General features: G+C 35.1%; 1 protein-coding gene across 1 annotated transcript; it reads right to left on the bottom strand.

Moving 5' to 3' along the window:
* Positions 1-353: 353 nt before the first annotated feature.
* LOC125860049 (uncharacterized) lies at positions 354-17052 on the bottom strand. Its single transcript, XM_049539945.1, has 9 exons — positions 16980-17052; positions 14263-14676; positions 13961-14042; positions 13475-13550; positions 6636-6716; positions 3263-3396; positions 1758-2007; positions 1524-1587; positions 354-1211 (listed from the first exon to the last, which is right to left on the bottom strand). The coding sequence occupies exons 2-9, from the start codon at positions 14645-14647 to the stop codon at positions 691-693; spliced, it is 1593 nt and encodes a 530-aa protein (XP_049395902.1). The 5' UTR covers positions 14648-14676; positions 16980-17052; the 3' UTR covers positions 354-690.
* Between the last annotated feature and the right edge of the window lie 3953 nt (positions 17053-21005).

The following is a 21005-nucleotide window of genomic DNA, read 5'->3' as shown; positions in this document are numbered from 1 at the left end:
CCACCCCTAGTTTGATTACCTCGTATTCCAAAATGAACTGAATCTAAGACTGCAGAAGGGCAATCCCTTGTTACGACAACAAAGATGAAAAAAGAACTCCATGAAACTCTCCATCATTTTGCTGACAACTCTAACCATTGATTGAGCAATAAATAAAGTCTTGGTCAAGAACTAGGCGCGTTTCACTTGCAGTGACATGAATAGCACAACAAATCTGCACTAATGACGCATCATCTAAAACTACACAAACTTTTGGAAGCTATAGTACCACCATCCTGCAGTTGTGTATCATGTATGTCTACTCCTATATAGGCATGGAATGATTATCATCATCTAAGTTGTAAGCCTCAAAAGAAGTAAGTTACAGCTACATAGTAGTTGACCAAGCACGTTGCAATGCCAAATGGCGTACAACTGTATCAACAGACTTGAAAGAAAATCATACACCTGCTATTTTACATAACATCAACAGATCAGGAGTTCCAGTATAGCAACTCCTATAAGAACTAAACATATCCACTAAATCTCATTCCAGATCTAGCTCATGTACAATATTTCAATAACTTGCAGGGGAATACGGAGATAATAGGTACATCTTTAAACATGCCATTAAACTTGATGGAATGATGGCAAAGACAATGCTGAATCGGAGTATAGATCCTTCATTCAATCAGATTGTCTAGAGTGAGTTTATCTAGGGGAACCATAGAAACTGTGGTGATAGGAACCATCTTTGACGATTGGGCTTCTCCTCTCTCTCTGTGACAAGGATCTTCCAAGACTAGGGCTTCTTGGCATTGAAGCACTGTCCCTTGGGCTATGAGATGAATATCGTGAGTCATAAGCCCCATATCTGTAAGAATAGCTTGACAACGAGGGGCTAGTTCCAGGATCACAACCAGGAGGTCCGTCGTCTTCAAAATCCCTAGACCGACGCTGTTCATGATAATGCCCTCTGTTGACATAGTCTTGTGCATGGTTATAACGGTTGTGTGAATAACTTCTCGAATAGCGCGAACTCGAAGGCGCAGCTTCCCAACGTCTTTCATCGGCATGTTCAGGTATTGGGGCATTTACACCTGGAAAATCAACACTCATCTTCCTAGGCGGGTTTGGAAAGCTTTTATCAAGAATTTCCCCTTCCTCTGTTTCTTCCTTATTTTTCTCATCAGCAAATATTGTGATTCCAGAGGGTTGATCCTCGTCTTCTTCTAAAAATGTCATGTAAATTGCAAAACTATGAGTAGAATAAACAATAGCTATTGAAAAAATTGAAAATAGCATTCTGTTCTCTGGAAGAAAAACCAAAGAAAGTTGGTATGTCCAAAAAACTGGAGGAAAAAGATGAATACAAGTACGGGAAGAGAGAGAGTTGGGTGCTCACTAATTTGGGCCTAACCTACTCATTTAGTTAAAAGGCTCATGTTTAACCAGAGGTCAGATACTACACCTTGACAAAAAGCTAAGAATATAACTGGAATGCCAACAAAATATAAACAGGCATGCGCGATATGATTATTTACCCAAATATCCTGGTGGATATCCCATTTGCCTCATTCTATTAATCCAGGGAGGTGGATCACGCTCCTGAAAAATGAAAAGAAAAGTACTGATGATAAAAATCAAGAAACCATGCTACCAGTGTCTTACCACTTTCAAAACTAGAATGAATTGCATTTGGATCAAAAACTAAAAACAGTTCAGAACACGTAAAATCATTGATCACATGAGAAAGCTAATCCAGAATATAATCTCACCCCAAGGCCCAAAAGTTTTCGGGTTTCCGAATCCAGGGCACCTGGTCTTAAACCATCATACTTTCCCCTCGGAGAATCTTGATAATATCGAGTTGGATTGCGAGAACTGGCACTTTGATTCCTTCTGGACTTATGTTGTTTACGGGCACTATTAACAGCTGCATTATCACGAGGCTTAGGGCATTCTTTCAACGCGTGGCCATAGGAACCACAATTGAAACATCGGGAACTATCAATCATTTCCATTCCTCTGCAATACAAAAGACATAATAAGATATTATGCCTGAAAAATCAAACAAACAAAATTCTTGTCACCAAGTAAACATAAAATATCAGGTCAAGGATCTCCTCACAGTACCCTACATTCTTCCTTCATTTGTATTGCCTTTTCCAGTTTTCCTTGACAATTAAGAATATAAGCAGAGAACACAGATCATCAAAGGACACAACTGTGCCATCAAATTTGCGAGCAAGGATATTTATGGGCATAATCTCTACACTATCGAGGAAAACTACTGCCAATAACACAATCCAAATGAAGTGCTTCAATGCAGGTCAAAATATTGTGTTCAATTGAAAAGCCTAACATTACATAATATCATATAACTATCTAAACATGAAAAGAATAACATGACACTACACTGGGAAGCATTCTAACATTGACACATGCTACTATAGATATTGACTTCTACGAATCTTATGCAGGACCCTGCAACACATGCCACTCTACATTGAGGAGTAATCAAATGGCACCCAGTAGATGTCATCATGTAGGAGTTTAAACAAGATGACAGGATGAGGAAAATACATCTGGCTCACAAGAGGACGAGAGGTACACTTCAAGACTATCACAGCGGGGAGGAGCAGAGATGGAAGGAAAAGAAAAAGAGGAAGAGGCAATTAAGAGATGGAAGGAAAAGAAAAAGAGGAAGGGCAAGTATAAGGTTGAACAGGTAGAGACCAACTGGATAAGAGTTCTTTAAGAAAAACTACATCTACATTTGTGTATCACATCAGCCTAAAGAGCTTTGAGGGGATAAAAAATGAGTTTGCACATTTAAGAAATAGCCTTTTATCTTTGATTTCTTTTTGGTGCACCCTCGAAATTCCTTCTTGTATAGATAATTGGATTCCTTCTTGTATATATGATTAGGGGAGTCTTTATCAAAAAAAATATATGATTAGGGGAGTCTTTTGTAGAGAATCGTTTTTTTAAGTAAAATCTCTACTATTTGGGTTTACCTCTTGTATATGGAAGTTTTCATTCCCATTGTTAATAATATCATTTACCTTTAAAAAAAAAAAGGAAAATATTTGAATTTTACTAGTTACAGTCAACAATTTGTGTGTGTATAAACCTTTAATATCCGTATTTTTAAACAACATGAGCACCCTGGCTGCAGTGTCACTCACCCATATGGTACTCCAAACTAACAACTGAAATAATATAGGAATATAGGACACGTGTTCTAGGAATGAACTTGAAGACTGAAACGGTAACTTACCTTTCCACATTGGTTGAACTATCTGTTGCAGTCAAAGCAAATGAATATCCACGATCATAAAGAGGAATAGAGTTGCCATCCAATGGAATAAACTCGCTCTTGTTGTTACTTGCTTGTTTGTCCACCCAATATGTCTAACAGAAAATAGTACTTTTCAGCCTATTAACAAAAAAGTCAATGCTACGCAGCCAAGATAGTCAAATTACAATACTACTCTTCTCAATTTGAGCCAGTATGGTAGATATACCACACTGGATTCAATAACAGAAATGCTCACCTGCCACCATCAGAGGTCGGATAAGAATTCAATAGTATTGCATAATTAACAATACCTACAGAAAATTTGTTTCACTTACAGACAACCATGAATTTACACCATAACTTGAAAGCAACTATTAAGAGCAGTAATTTTTTTTTTTGAAAATGGTAACGTTGTATTATATCACAAAAGTACATGGGTTGTACTCAAACCTTATAGACAAATGCACTCTAGACACTCCTACTCTATTTCTATATTGAGTCTAAAACATCAACTATAGAGGCAGTGTCATTTGAGTATAATTGATTACACCAAAAACATAACAACAAAATGCAGTTTAGTTTAACATCCTGCACACTATTTTCTATGCCTTCAAAACATCTGGAATTCCTTTCTTTCCAGATTTCCCACCATATTGAAGCAGGGATAATTCTCCATCTAGTTCTGTCTTTTGCAAGGGCACCTGCCTCCGCCCAGCTGTACAAGGCCTCAGTAACTCTCCTAGGCATAGTCCGGGATATGCCTGCAAGGCTCAAAAAAATCCTCCAAAGCTGCTGAGTGTATTTGTAGTGTAGAAATAGATGGTTTACAGTTTCTAAGGTTTTCCCACATAGGAAACACCTAGAGCATAAGGTTATCCCCCTTTTCATTACATTATCCTGAGTCAGGGCAGCTTCCTTAGCTAGCAGCCAAATAAAGCATGAGACTTTGTGTGGGATTCTACACTTCCATATTTGTTTCCAAGGCCAGATGGGACTCTGCTGGCTTGATTGATCCATCAGCCTGTAAGCTGAATGCACTTTGAACTCTCCTCTATTGTTGCCTTTCCACCAAAGCATATCCTCATATGCCTGAAGTCTAGTAAAGTGTCCAACCATGTTGAGGAATTCTGCCAACCTCATCACTTCCCAGTCATTTGGTTCTCTCCTGAAGATGAAATTCCACCCTTGTGGTGTCCATAGTTCTGCAATAGTTCTTTGTTGGAACATTGCCAGATTGTAAATATCAGGGAAAAGAGTTTCCAGGTTACCTTTCTCATGCCATTCATCCTTCCAGAATTTGATCTTGTTCCCATTCCCCACTTTCATCTTGAATTTGGGTTTAACTTCCTCCCATAAGGCTCTTATGGATCTCCATAAACTGGTCCCATAAGGTGTGGTCACAATCTTAGTCATCCAACTATCTTCATTCTCATATTTGGCACCTATCACTCTTCTCCAAAGTGTTTGGTTTTCATTTGAGTATTTCCACAACCACTTCATTAAGAGTGCTTTGCCACGTAGCTCCATATTCTTTATTCCCAGACCACCATTCTTCTTTCCAGTTGTCACTGCATTCCATTTAACTAGATGAAAGCCTCTATTCTCTTTGTTTCCTTGCCACAAGAACTTCCTTCTTATGCTGTCTAGTCTTTTAGTGATCCCTGGTGGTATGGGAAATAGAGACAGCATGTAAGTTGGGAGAGCATCCAGGACTGAGTTAATGAGGGTCAGTCTTCCCCCTCTTGACAAGTACTGAGTTTTCCATCTGGCCAGCTTCTCACACTTCTCTATCACACCATTCCAAATTTCTAAGGACTTGGATTTTGCTCCCAATGGCATACTCTACCTACTTCACCCCTTAGGATTGAAGCTAACAAGTCTATGTTGTTGACCTCATTGATAGTATACATAGAACTTTTTATCTAGTTAATGTGCAACCCGGATACCCCTTCAAACAGCACCAGGATCACCCTTAAGTATTTCAGTTGGTCTTCCTCAACTCCACAAAAAATCAGTGTATCATCTGCATACTGAAGATGCGTCACTTCCAAGCTTTCTGTATTTTCTCTAGCCACATCAAAACCTTTTACCCATCCTCTCATATTTGCTGTCTTGAACATATTATTCAGCCCCTCCATAGTAATTAAGAACAAGAAAGGGGACAATGGATCACCCTGCCTGAGTCCTCCTTGAGTTTGAAAAAAACCTGCGGGGGACCCATTAATCAGAACAGAGAAGCTAACTGTAGAAATGCAGAAGCTAATCCAGTTCAACCATTTTTGTCCAAATCCCATCATCTCTAAAATCTTCAGAAGGTACTTCCAATTCACATGATCATATGCTTTTCCTATGTCCAGCTTGCATAGAATGCCAGGTTTCTTCTGCTTAATCCTGGAATCTACAGCTTCATTAGCAATCAACACTGCATCCATAATTTGTCTCCCTTTTATAAAAGCCATTTGCTGTGAGTCTACCAGTCTATCTATCACAGCTTTCAATCTTTCTGTGAGAACTTTGGAGAGTATTTTGTAAATGCTCCCTATGAGGCTAATTGGTCTGTAATCCCTTAACTCATTGGCTCCTTTTTTCTTTGGAATGAGTGCAATGAAAGTTGCGTTGAAACTCTTCTCGAAGACTTCTTGCTCATAAAAGTTTTGAAATGTGTCCATGAAGTCTTTCTTCAGTACATCCCAACACTTGATGAAGAAACCCATTGTGTACCCATCTGGACCAGGAGCCTTATCGGCTGCACATAGCTTTAGGCAATTTAGAACTTCATTCTCCTCAAATCTGCCTTGCAGGGACATTTTCTCCTCTTCAGTCAACATTGGACATTCAGCATTATTATAAGATTGAGCGTTTGAACATGCCACGATTTTATGAAGATGATTCTCACTAATAGATGGTGATAACACTGTACATGATCTGTACACTTAATACCGCATAGAATCTTAAGACACAAGCCCAGCATTGATAAATACATATTTAAGCAATGGGAAGTGCTCAGACTGTTTTGCCCTTAGCCTCAGCGCCAAAGTGAGGTCCTTTCTCTTTTCTTTTTTGGGGGGGATGGGGAAGGTTTATAAACTGGTTCTTCCCTAATTATCCACTCACTAACAATGAAGATGCAATTAGCAAAATCAAATCAGTCTGATTTGTCTATTCTAGGAACCCATGGTGGCTGGCAAAATAAGAGTCAACTTTTACGCGTTAAGCAAAAAATAGTGTGCAAATTAGTGGGAGGCAAATGTCTTTTGTTTACTTTTTTAACTAAAAGCATCCTCAAATAAAACGGTAACAATAGCTCAACAGAGAATTCAAATTTGTACATGCGGCAGAGATAGAAATATACCACTGCAGAAGGTTTCTCCAAACCAACATGAAGAGCAGGGAAGTACGTCTCTTCACCAGATTCTAACAGTTCTCTTGAATCCTGAAATCAAAGAAACAAGACTCAGCATTCTCAGGATGAAACCTACAGAGACACTGAAGATTACTAGAAAAACCTCAATAAGTAACATAATATAGTAAACAGTTTAGGAATAGTAAAGAGAGATGCCAGAATAGCAAACATCAATGTTTGACCATTTTAACTTACGTGTTAAACATGCCAAACTAATTTCCACCTTGGTGCAAAATCTGGACAGTGGATGACATTCTCTTAACTTTGGCGATCTGCCCCCCACCAGGTAATTACTTATTAGTTTTTATTCAATGGAAAAGAATCAAAGACATCCAGCCTTAATCCAACCAGGTCAAGATATATTTTTTGGTAATTAATTGTCGTATTAATCACCAATTGGCCAATAAGTACATAACAAGGCTACAGACACAGTCTTGCGAACTCATAATGTCAATCACACAACCTCCATAATCTATCAACAAAGCTATAACATCAAAAAATACCATTGGTGAAGCATATTCCTAAGCTTTAGTGATGCTAAAACATTACAAAACACATGCAATTTCTCTTGCTAAACTTGTTGGTTCTCTTTTCCTCCACTCAAAGACTCATGCGTCTTTCGGAAATCGGACCAAATAGCTTGAATGGTGCCTATGAAAACTAGTTTAAGAACTTGAGCCTTGGTTGATCACTTGATCTACCTTTAGGCCTCATTTATTTGCGCTTAATGGACATCTGGATCTTAATGGTTCAGATCTTCGGTATTTGAGTGCATTTGCTTACATTCAGATTTAAGCACTCAGGCCTCATTTATTTGCACTTAATGGAGGTTTGAATCTTAATCATTCAGATTCCGCCCATTAAGTGCATTTGTTTTTTAGGCCTGAATCTTAATGATTAAGATTCATTCATTAAGACTCATCCCATTAAGTCCATTTGTTTATTTTTTAATAAAGCATCTTAATGGATGTGAAAAGATCTAAATGAATCAGATCTGTAGTAGAATCTTGACACCATTCAGACTCATCTAGATTATATTAAAAGCACGAAGGTCCTTAGAAATGTTGATTTAACTTTAGTCCATCATTAAAATTCTTCAATATACAAAATTGTCATTACTATTTTTCTCAAATAATTGTCATGTAATTATTATCCTAATATTTAGGACAGGGGCGGATCTAGGTGGTGCCCCCTTCTTTGAAAATTACACTATAGATATAAGGCCAAATTCTGATTTAATGAGTATATATATTAAAATGAACCCTCTGCAAACAAGTGAGAAACTTAGCTTAGTGGATAAGGGGTTCAAGAATTGCCCTTACGCCATGGGTTCGATCCCATGCGCAGCAAGTCCTTTTTATTTTTACCCTTTTTAATGCTATGAAATTGGGCTCAACTTTTGGGCTTGGATCTTCTTCTCATTTTTTCTCTTTTATGCCATTTCTTTTTTCTAATTTGTCTTTGATTAAATTTATTATTCATTTTATTTCAACGTAATTCATGTACTAACTTGAATAAACTCTTTAAAAATGATGAATTATATTAAACTTGAAATTGACATGGAAAAAAAAAATATTTGAATGCAGAAACTAAAAAATCGTCAATATCCTTTTAACAATATCAATTTAACAGAATTCATAGAATTTCTTTTCTATTTTTTCAATTCTTTTTTTTTTATGACAAGGGAAACCCGCAGCCGCTACCCTTTGAGTGCGCATAGGGTGAAACCCCCGCTCCTATGCAATAGCTCACAAACCACATAGGAGAGGTAACCACACTAGGCAAGCCCGGTGCGACGAGCTCGACCCAAGAGGCAAACCCCTTGCGTTAGCTAGCAAGGGATTTCGAACTTGAGACCTCCAACATGGAAGTCTCAAGCCCAAACCACTGGGCCACCCCGAAGGGTCTTTTCAATTATATTTTAGAGAGATGGAAACTAAACTTATTTGATTTATCGTCATTTGTTTTTTTACAAATGATGACTAACCTAGTAAATTGAACTACATGAACTAAAAAAAATGACGATGCCATTTATTTATCTTTTGATATGCATTATAATATTAGTAACACTATACTTACACACTTTTAGAGAATCTTGACGATTTTCCTAGTAACATGTGTTTGGATGGATACTAATTTAAATTTTTTAAGTGCAAAATAAAGTAAAACATTACAAAATAAAAGTATACAAACACAAGAAATATTAAGAATGTTCAATGGAGCAGGGTAAAAGTAGGAAGAAATGCTTAATGCGGTATGATAAGGTAAGCTAAATTTAGTGAGTTGAGGTAAATATTTTCTTTCCCGTCTAGCTTCCTTTTTCATCCTTTAGGAATTAACTTATGTAATACAATTTTTTTTATCAACGTAGCTTTGCTTTCAGTATCTTTGATTAGTTTGGTGTTTACTTTTATCAACCAATGAAATACCTATGGTTGCTTGTACAAAGAGCATGTCAGGGGTTACTACGCTCACCGCGCACTTACTTTACCACCTGAGCTTCTTCTTTAAACTTTGAACCCCAGAGCAAAATTCTTGGATCCGCCACTGATTTAGGACTTTGAAATTAATCAAAGTTATAGCTATTAAATCTTTACTTATTTGTAAAATATAAGAAATCCTAATATTTAAGACTTTAAAATTGACTAAAATTTTGATTCTCAAGTCTTTCCTTATTTGAACTAATATTAAAAGCTCTAATATTTAAAACTGTAAAGTCAATTAAATTTTTTTTAATTCATATCAATTCTTTCTTTAATTAAATTAACTAAATTATTTTATATATGGAAATTCCAAATAGAAAAATGTGGTGGCCATTCCGAATATTTTTTTTTATCTAACAATTCTAATATAATCAATTAGTTCCCAAATGCTAACTTAACAAGAAGAAAATTAATGGAATTGATCCTATTACTTAATGAGATGATCTCTTGAAAAATGTGGTGGCCATTCCGAATATTTTTTTTAATCTAACAATTCTAAAATAATTAATTAGTTCCCAAATGTTAACTTAACAAGAAGAAAATTAACGGAATTGGTCTTATTACTTAATTAGATGATCTCTTCGGACCAAAAGAAAGAAAGAGATGATAATTCTGTTATAGATTAAAGCACATGAACTTATCTAAGGTAGTATTTATTTGAATATTTCAATTTGTAATCTATAGTTTTGTTTGTATTATTTATAATCAACAAGGTGGGAATAAGTACGAAAAAAGCTATATACTTTTTTTGAAAAAACAAAAATACTGCCAGATTTATCTTCTTCTTTTTAATATTGAATACTTAAGGTAGGATTCAAATTGTCGTAGACTACAAAGGAGGAACATAAGATTTAGGAATATTCAGCAATTTAAATCACTTGAGATTTAATTATTTTTGGAACTAGTAACTTTGTATATTTCTCACAAAGAGTACATAGGTTGTAATGGCTGAGATATGAATGATTAAAGATTAAGACCTTCATTATATGCAAGCAAATGAGGCCTTAGTATCATTAAGAGGTATTTTGCGTGGATAACTTTTACCTCCACTCTATCAACAATCAGCGGTCACCATCACTAACCAGCTTTGTCATCACAACCACCACAATTGTCAACCATTAATGTCAGTCCTACCACACCTACCACCTCCATTGTTTTAATTATACCCAACATTGCCACCACCACCATTGTCAACCACTACTGTCAATCACTACCACCTACCACATCTACTATTATAATTATATCACCACCACCACTGTCGCCATGGTCGTCACCACCTCCACCATCACAATTAGCACCACCGCCAACTACCACCAACACATCACACATTCTTCAACCACCATCATCAACATTGTCAACTACTAACATCAATCAACTTCGTCATCACAACTACCACCACCACTACCAACCGCCACCATCACGCTAGTCACAACACCAACTGCCACTATCACGCCAGTCCTAACACCAACCGCCACCATCATGCTGGTCACAACTATCACCAACACCATTCCTAGCTACAAATATCAGTTGTTACCACTACAAGCCATCTCCACTATCACTAGCAAATATAAATGTTTCATTTGTTTAATCAAAAGATGTTTTTGTTTTATTAAATTTATATTTTTCTAATATGTAGTTACTTTATTTGAGTTGTATATTTACTATGCTTACAAATAAATAAATTATGCACATTCAAATGTTGAAAAACAAACATATTAATGATCCAATGTTCAAATCTAGAGACAACATCTTAATCATTCAAATGTGGACTCAAATTCAGATGTCTTAATCTTTAATTAAAACAAATGAGGCTTTAGTCTTTGCGATTATCTTCTATTGCATTTGAAGGCTGTCAAGTGTATCATTATATGCCCATTGCAGCCATTACACTAATCTCTTCCAAAGCTCCCTGGCAAATGCGCACTCAATGAATAAATGCTCCTTCAGTTTCCAATTCAATGTCACACATCACAAAATTTGGATCAAGATTTGCTCCCCATCTTAATAACCTATCAACATTATTAAGATGACCATGCCAGTATACCCATAGAGTGAATTTGATTGATTTTTCTCTTGTTAGTGGAGGAGAACTCATGAATTTCACTCAGCACTACTCTTGTACTTTTCTTGTTGCCAGAATTTTCCTCACCATCTACCTGGCTAGCTGGGGTATGGAAATCTGCTCAAGTGGCCTCCCTTCGATACATGTTGCACGAATCCATCTAATCCAGGGCCTTCCTTATTTGTGAGTCAAGTCCCAGCACATTTTTTCTACTGCTGCTTTGTTCCATAACTTAATATCTAACAAGTGTAGACAGCTGGAAGGAGATAGGAAGAAGACATTCTACTGAAGATTGGTGGGAGTTAATACCAGCTTGCATTTGGTGGACTCTCTGGAAAGAAAGGAATGCTAGATGTTTTGAGGACAAGAGTAACAACATCGAGAAGATAAGGATGAATAGCCTTAGTCTTTTATACTTTTGGTGTAAACAGGATATGAGGGGGGATATAGAACTTTTTGTTGATTTCATAGGCAATTTGTAATCTCCCTAGGGGTAGATTTTGTTTATGCTCTGATGAGATTGTAAGTGACCTATGCTCATCGTCATTTGATGAGGAGACTTTTGTGAATACACAATTACCCTTATCTCAAAAAATAAATAAATCTAACAAGTGTAATCCACCAGCAGTGGCAGACATGTTGTACTCCAAGAAATCATTGCTCTTTTAGTTATTTCATTAGTCCCTGACCTTATATTACTTCTACAATATGCTTCTATGATCGTTATCACCTTGGCTGAAGTAAGGAATAATTGGGACCAGTAAGACTGAATCCCAAATATCACTGATCAGGAAATATATGATGGTCTATGCTCCATAGGGGATGACAAAGCACAAGAAATTGATGGGTACAGCGCTTTGTTCCTCAAGAAAGCTTGGCAAGTGATTAAGATTAATGTGTACGCTTCTGTTAAGGGTTTCTTCCTTCATAATAGTATGTACAAGGAAATTAATTGCACAACCTAGTAGCATCAAAGAGTACAGGCCAATAGTCTGTTGTACAGTTTTGTACAAGATTATTTCCAAGGTGTTAACTGCTAGGATGAAAACATTATGCCTCATATTGTAAGTGAGAATCAGGCAGGGTTCATTCCTGGGAGGAAAATAGCAGATATACATAATCATGGCTCATGAACTGGTTAAACATTACAGTAGAAAGCATATTTCACCTAGATGTATGCTTAAAGTGGATCTTCAAAAAGCGTATGAATCAGTGGAATAGGTTTACACAGAACAAATTAAGGTGGGACTAGGTTCTCCAGAAAAATTCATTACTTGGATAATATTAATGCCTGTGTCAGGACAGCCAGTTATTCAATCACCATCGCGAACCATTGAGCATTTTAGTGCAGCAAAGGGGCTGAGACAAGGAGATCCTATGTCTCCCTATCTGCTTGTCATAGCCATGGAATATCTCAACAGAAACCTTAGTACTCTAGCTGAGGACAGGCAATACAAAATACCATCCTATGTGTCCTAAGTTAAAACTAACACATCTCTCTTAAGCAGATGACTTACTACTTTTTGTCAGGGTGATGAACTATTACACTGCTCTTTGACAAGTTTACTATGTTTTCTCAAGCTTCAGGACTCCAAGCTAACCTAAAATAAAAGCTGCATCTACTTTGGAGGTGTGTCTAATGCAGTGATGACTAATATAGAACAGGTGTCGGGAATTGAACATGGAGAACTTCCTTTCATATATCTGGGGAACCCTTAGCCACAAAGAAACTCACTATCCTACTATGGCAGCCTTTCTAATACAGAAATTGTGGCAAGAATATCCTCATGGACAGAAAAAAAAGTTTTCATATGCTGGAAGGGTGCCTTACTCTCAGCTTTTTGAGTTCAAAAAACTACTAAAATGATTGGAACATGAGTTGCAACCAGGTCAAAATTTAACTAATACAAATTCTTACTGCAAGGGAATTGCCTTATTTTTTTTGACCAATTTTTAATTTCAAAGTATCATTTCTCTTTCAGCTCTACAATTGGCAATCAAAGATGAAAGACCTACATGAGCACCCAAGAGTGTGGCTAGAAGTCAATGAAGTGGTGCAAACCTTAAAGACCAGGTTGTTCTTCAAAGGTGAATCAAATCTCAGTGGAGAAAGGGAAAAATCAAGGTGCGCGTACCATGTACTAGTGGAAAATAGCACGAACCCGGTGAATAGTTGAGATACGTACCAGCTAGACCAGACACCACTGTTATCAAAAATAATAAGAAGAAGATGAAAGGCTTACATGTGCTGAAGAATAATGTTTGGCATGCCACTCTGACCATTGTTGTAGCAGCCCCTCAAGCATGTTTCTGCTCTCTCTGGAAACATAAGTGAACCCGTCAGGATCACAAAATACAAAGATGACATTCTTACTAACAATATATGTTTAATAATATAAATGGATCACGACTTCTACATTTGGTTCAACAAAGGGAAAAGAGAAGTGCTGAAGACGATGATTGATTTACTCCCTTATGTGATGTATTTAACCTCTTCTCATAATAGGAACAGAACTATATGAGATGTACTTCCTCTTATTCCATTTTAAACAGGTGGGAAAAGTTGACATCTAGGGGCACAAATTCCCCTCTAATCCTCATTTAGTTTGAACCAAACATGAGAAATGATCCTTAGCCCTCCTCATGTACTTCCCCTTGTCACTCCAAATAAAAATAATCTTAATGTGGCAATGGAAGAATGTAATAGAACATGAGAACTTTCGTCAAACCTTGTTAAAGAATCATAAACGACATGCACTGACGGTTGCTCAACATCAAGAGTTGCTCGAGGTCTCTTAACTCCAGATAAGCCTGCCAAAGAAAGTCAATATTTGGAGAAATTTATCTCAACCAACAGAGACAAAGAGTAAAAGAAACTAATAAAAAGATGCAAACTCGACACTGAAATAAAACGGAACTATAGGCATAAAGATTCCATTGCTTACAAGTCAAGATCTATTATAAGGAATTACAAGACATAAAATACGCATTGAGCAAAAGTAAACCAGAAAATATCAAACAAACAACATACATTTGACACCACCAATCTCCTGAGTGCTGACATGATCTTGATCCTTTGTCTGATTACTACTATTGTTTCCGTCAGGCAAACTTAGAAGTCCATTCTCAGCATGTACTACAGAGTCGAGCGTAGTTACTTCTTCTGTTATCTCAACTGTTTCTGTCAACTCAACACCAACTTGTGATGGTGTTCCAGTCAAGTCAACACCAACTTGTGAGCCAGGGTCACTCTCCAAATCCATGTCACTATCACTTTCCTGTAGAGGTTCCTTGCTTTCACTGACAACAAAATTAGTGGGTTTGGAAGTGTCTCCATTTGCACCAACTTCACTATTTTCAATTCCTCTTTCAAGATTATCAGATGCAGGACAGTTGTTTGGATCCTCAGTCCCCATGAAGAAATTACTATAGCCTGCAAAACAGTCTACAAATAAACACCATGGTTAAAAATAGTCTTCTGCTAACAAGTCTCTTTAAATAAACTAAGAAGAACAATAATATAATTGGTGTTGCTCACTAAATTTAATTAAAAATCTACAACAGATAGACTATAGTTGTCTAATCAGGATATTATTGTGTATTTAGTGCCCATTTTTAGTTGCACTTGAGCCAAGGTAAGGTTTGCGTACACTCTACCCTCCCCAAACCCCACTTGTGGGATTGCACTGGGTATGTTGTTGTTGTTGTTAGTCCCCACTATCATCTACCCTATTGCATAGTGAAGATTCATATAATTGAACCTAACTTGTTTCAAATTGAGACACAATTGTTGTTGTTGTCTAAAAGTGACTGCACATTTTCCTGATAAAATTGCCAAATCACACAAGAATTCTAGGGCGTCGTAGGATAGGATCTTCTTGGTTACTAAGTAGATAGGTCATAATCTATGCATCTTTGGAGGCTCACATAAAAGTGCAAGGAAATGAATCACATACAAATTGGCAATTATGCTACTAAGAGTAATACAAGTTTTGAAGAACAGAAGAGAAGTGAGTCCAATGATAAGATCACATAAAAAATACTCAGCTGATGAAATCTTAGTCATAATCTTAGCTCATATAGAAGTGCAAGGAAATGAATTGCATATAGTATGGCAATTACGCTACTGAGTGTAATACAAGTTTTATAGAACAGGAAAGAAGAGAGTCCAACACCAAGGTAACATAAAAAATACTCAGATGATGAAATCTTAGCTCATTAGTGAGGTAAAAAGGATCAAACACAAACACTAGCACAGTGGCACATGACAAAAGTCAGCTATATAACTAGTAGGAATATCTCACACCTTTCTATTGTGACAAAGGACAAGAAAATGCAACTAAAATGAAGTTTATGTAGTTTGAGGCATTAGTATCTTGATTTCATCCAGATGAATGGAGAATCACACTAATTGTAGAAAGCTAATTTTTCTGGGATAGAGGCCTTTCGTCAACTTCGATATCTAAGGAAGATGGACAAGAAAAGTGTCCAGAACTCGTATATAAACTTAGGTCAATCCTAGATGTTGAATTACCAGGTGCAGCATATTAGTCCAACCACTACTCCTTTGTGAAAAGTGGCGTGGATTTTGTATAGGTATATAATTATAAAAACTTTATACAGTGCATTTTTTTTGACAGGCATATTTTTTGCAATATAATATATATATATATATATGGACTCCATGTGCATACACCCGCTGCAGTAAAAATGCATCCGCCCCTACATAAACATAAGATACTCTAATATTTTTCCACAAAATTCTTCTCCAGCTCTTAAAATGGTTTCATACAACAATGACCAAATGAATTGAATATAGTTACTCGAGTGCCAGGTGGGTTCCCTGGCAACTTTTGGTTGCCAAATACACCATACAACTTCATTAGAAACAAAATGGAAGCATTTAAAGAACCAATGTTATCAAAAGCAAAAACAGCAAAAAAGCTCTAAGGTCCGTTAGGGCTTTAAGCGCAAATAAACCGTGGGGTTTAATGAAAAGAGACACAATGGGAGAAAACATACAAATATCTATCTGTTTAGTCCAAGACTAATAATTATAAGCATGAATGACAAATATATGAACAAAGAAATTGAAAAATTACGACAAAGTGATATATTAATTGTTTAGTGTCTGAAGAGGCTCATTGGCAAGGAAAAGTATGCCTTAGAACCCTGATGACGAGACTGAAACATACATTAAGCTAGGTGAAGAGATCAACACGTTTTGACCCTCGCTTCAAGGCTTAAGCATGCCTTTGACAACACTGTAAAGAACACAAATTACCATTTATTTGCATATAAAAGGGAATGGTCCGTTAACCCGAAGGCGAACAACTGACTAATGGAAAGAATCTTTGCATATAAAGGGAATGGTTTGTTAAGCCGAAGGGGAACAACTGACTAATGGAGAGATGTAATAAAGATTCAAAAGCATGGAAGCATGCAACATTGACAAAATAGAGTTCCAAGAATCTCAAATCCAACACTACCAAGGGCGGTTCAACCCTAAAACCACTAAAGCAGCGGCTTTAGCCCCAAAAAAATAAGGGTCTCAAAATTACAAATCTCCGAACCAAAAAGCCCCCAAATTCAGTTCAAACAAACATACAACGAACAGATATACATCCGAAGAGGCCAAATTGCACAGAAATGAAATAAATTCGAGCAAGATTAAACAAGAAACACAAGTCGAGATCAAACGAAAAGCACCGAGAGACAGTAAACCTAAAAGATGAAGGAGATACATACATAGATAACCAGAGCAGAACAAATCTGATGAAGGCGAAGTAAAATATTAATGGGTAAAAAGTATTAAGTAATATGTTACCTTTCTCAAAAAAAAAAAGTATTAAGTAATAGCAGAATGAAGCATCACAAATTTTCAAATATTTTTGGGCAAAGTTTTTGGGACTAATATTTGACTTTTATAAAAACATGGTTTATAGCTATCAATTTTAAAAATTATTAAAATTATGAGTAAATTTGGATCATATTTTTGTAATGAAAATATTCCGTGAAAAGTCATGATAACAAACATAACTAATATGAATTTGCAAAAAGAGAAAGAAAATAAAAAGGAAGTACCATTGATTTATAGACGAAAAACTATTATTATTACTTGTAATTGGAAGTGACTTTCCAGAGTAAGTTCGGATAAAAAGGTTTATAACAGTATAAATTTTATACAATAAACTAGTGAAATTTAGTTCAAAACTATAAATAATGGGTCTTTTTATAAAATATAAAGTTTGGGGTAATTGAATTTCTAAAAGTTCCCAACTATTTAGAATTTGGTCCGAATTTGGTCCAAATTCTAGTTTTTTCTAGAACTTGAAAACTTGGGGTAATGACAAATTATATGGCCAAACACTAGTTTCCAATTTTTTTTCAAGTTTCTCCCAAATATATTTGTGATCAAATGGGCCCTTAATCTGTACCTCCAATTTCCTCCATAATTTCATTACCCATCGGAAAGAACTCTCCAAAAAAAATAAAAATTCTTTGAGACCCTTATTTGCTAAAATAAAATAAAATTAGGACGGTGTCAACCTACAAAGAGATATGATTTGTTATTCTTCTCCTCTACCAAATGAACGAAGCTAGAGCTTAATTCCACACCGTCTTCACCTTCTACAAAATCATAATGTAACTAGATCAACAATTTTTTGGGTAATCTAATAATGAAGGTGATTTTGATCTTCATATCTGACATTCAAGCTTCATTCTCCATTATTAAAATTAAAAATCTCATGTCGACACCACTTCTTGCAGATTTCATGAGAAGAAACGTTTCAAGGGTAATTCTTTGATATCAAATCAAATGAAAACGTAATTGTAGACATATAATTTTTTACCGAACCTAAATTTTTACTCCATTTTTAGAGCTTAAATATTTTATAAATCTAAATTAAATATTTTAACTTTTATCTTATTTTATTAGGTTTATTGTAAAAGAATTTAAAAATAAAAATAAAAATAGAGTCATGTTTTAGGCTAAATTTTATTTTTTCCAAAGAAAAAGAAATTTTACAAAAAAATATATGTTTTTTAATTTAGATTTAATGAATAAGTTAATGTTTCTTAATTATATTTTTATATTAGCTATTTCACTTTTCTATATTTTTATTAATTCAAAATAAGTAATTAATACTATTATTATTATATTTTATTTGTTAACAACAATTTATTTTATTTTATTTTATTTTTAAAAAAAAGAAAATAACCTAAACTTTCCACTCATCACACTACCTCCACTTCCTTCCCATACCCCATAACCCCACTAACAACCTCACATCTCTCACCACCTACACACATCTGCACACAAAACGCAAGAAAAAAAAAATCTGAACAACAAGCAGCAACAACACACGAGAAACAAAAATTACACTCTCATTACATTTTATTTAATAAAAAAAAAAAATCACCAACATATTCACATTTTTTTGTCCTTTCTCGTTACTATTTTTATATAAACACAATAAATATACCTACAAAAAATTTATGGATGTTCTAATCGAGCTTCGGTCAAGATTATGTTGTATTCAACTTTACCTTATCTGTTTAATTTATTTATGAAATTTGACGTGATTTTATGATAAGTTTTCTTATAGCTTTGTTTCATTCATAGTTTGATTGAAATGAATATTGACATCTTGAGTTTATTTTGAGAGACTAAATAAACTGCTTACATGATAAGTCATCTTGAGTTATATTTATGTTATTTCTTAGTGCAAATCTCTATGAGATGAATAAAATCTTATTATTATGTAAGAATTTTATTTTTTGTTGTTATTCAATTTTGTTGTGCCAATTCAATCTGCAACTGGGGTAGTATATAACATTACAGGAGGAAAAGACATAACTTTGCAAGAAGTGAATAGGGTGTCCCAGGTTGTTACCAGGCCAGTGCTAACATCATATTTGGTGTTGTTGTTGATGAGCGCTACAATGACGATAATTGCAACTGGTTTCACCCAGTCGTTTCAGAAGACACTTTTATCTAACCCACGAGGAGCTAAGCTATTTGAGAAGGGCTCTGGAATCAAAGAAAGCATGGCATCACCTGTTACCCTGAGATCATCAAACACACCTTCAACAACCTCACGGACACCTACTCGAAGGCTGTTCTTTTAGCTCCTTCATATTGTTTTTTTACAGCTTCATTACTCTCCTTTTTAGTTTCTTCCTTTGTATTTAACATGTAACTGATTGGTGTTTGAAAAAAACAAATAAGAAAAAAATTGTTGTGCCTGAGCCACTCTTTTTATGGCATTGTTGTAACTTAATATTGATGTCAATTGTCTATTTTAATTATTTTATTTAATTTTACTCCATTTTAGGTTGGTTGAACCCTTGGATATGGGGACTAATTTAATTAAAAATATCATTAATTAATATAATAATTGAACAAAAAAATTAGTTGTCTTTAATTCACAAAATAAGAGTAAGAGTTTTTAATACTAGATGAGTTTTAGACACGTTAAAAATATTTGTTTCAATTAAGAATGTAGTTACACATCTTTTTTGTAATATTAAAAAATAAACTCAAAGATGCAGTGACGCACCTTGTCCAATAATATAATTAATTTTCATTAATTTAAAGTAGAGATTTATAGACAACATCATTAGGTGCGATGCGAAGAAGGCAGTTATGCCTCTAAATGTCAAGACCAAGAATGCAGTTACGCATCTAGGTTGAGACCAAATAAAAGTTCAACAAAAAATATAAATGTGAGCAAATCACAGCTTGTAATAATATATCCAACAAATAATTTAAGTCAAGTATAAGTTGATAAAAACGACCATTCTAGAACGATGGGATTCGAGGGATGCCTGATACCTTCCCCTCGATCAACATAATTCCTTACCCAAATTTCTAGTTCGCAGACCAAATAAAGAGTCATTTCCTTTTGGTTAGAGATTAAACAGAAAAAGTGACTTGGAACACCGTAAATCATTTCCAAGAGGCGACTCTGAAAAATAAAATATCCCTAATCAATACCGTCACTTAAATTGGAAAACCCCTTTCCGTTGTGCAAAAAGGGGTGTCACATCTCTAGCGACTCTGAAACAAATAAAATAATTCATATTCAATATCGTCACTTAATTTGAAAAAACCCTATTATTTGCGAAAATAGGGGTGTGACAGTAATTTCTAATAAAAAGGAAATGCATAAAACTAAGCATTGTTGCCAAAAAAATAATCACAATAATGAAGTATCTTAGAATGAAGATAATTTTAATCGGAGAAGGGCCTAAAATGTCCTTCAACTATTTGAATTGGTACAATACTATCCTCCATCCACCTTTCAGCCTCCAAATACCTCTGATGTCAACCTTTGACTCAAAATAACCCTCGACATTAACCCTTTAGCTCATATTTTCCCTTATATTTAACAACTCCCCTAAATAAAGTCATTAAATATTTGTCTATTATGTTTCCTAATCTTATTTGTCCAAATTTAAACTCTTTTGAAATAAATAATAAAAATCACATAAGATTCATAGTTTTACCTATACGCTTGAAAATAATTATCTAAAAAATTATTAGTTTCACGATATCTTTTTATTAGTCTATTTTAAATGAATCTCTAATTTATCATAAATCAACCTATAACTGGGGATCCAACTAAAATCAATACTCGGACTGTGTGATTGTCTATCTATCAATTATCCAATTGTCTTGTTCATTCTCTCATTTTATTCTTTTTTTTAATCCTTATTCTTAATTAAGATATGAGACACTCGAATTTAAAGTGAACTTACATGTTCATA

This window comes from Solanum stenotomum, chromosome 3 (genome assembly GCF_019186545.1).
Source record: "Solanum stenotomum isolate F172 chromosome 3, ASM1918654v1, whole genome shotgun sequence".
Classification (NCBI taxonomy): domain Eukaryota; kingdom Viridiplantae; phylum Streptophyta; class Magnoliopsida; order Solanales; family Solanaceae; genus Solanum; species Solanum stenotomum.
This window is presented reverse-complemented; position numbering and strand designations above follow the sequence as displayed.

Excerpts from the sequence above, each read along its gene's own strand:
- LOC125860049 (XM_049539945.1), bottom strand. The coding sequence starts at position 14,647 with ATGGGGACTGAGGATCCAAACAACTGTCCTGCATCTGATAATCTTGAA. Across the intron at positions 13,551-13,960 it reads GTTTATGATTCTTTAACAAG|AGAGAGCAGAAACATGCTTG; the intron begins GTTTGACGAAAG and ends TTATGTTTCCAG. Across the intron at positions 1,588-1,757 it reads GAAAACTTTTGGGCCTTGGG|GAGCGTGATCCACCTCCCTG; the intron begins GTGAGATTATAT and ends TTCATTTTTCAG.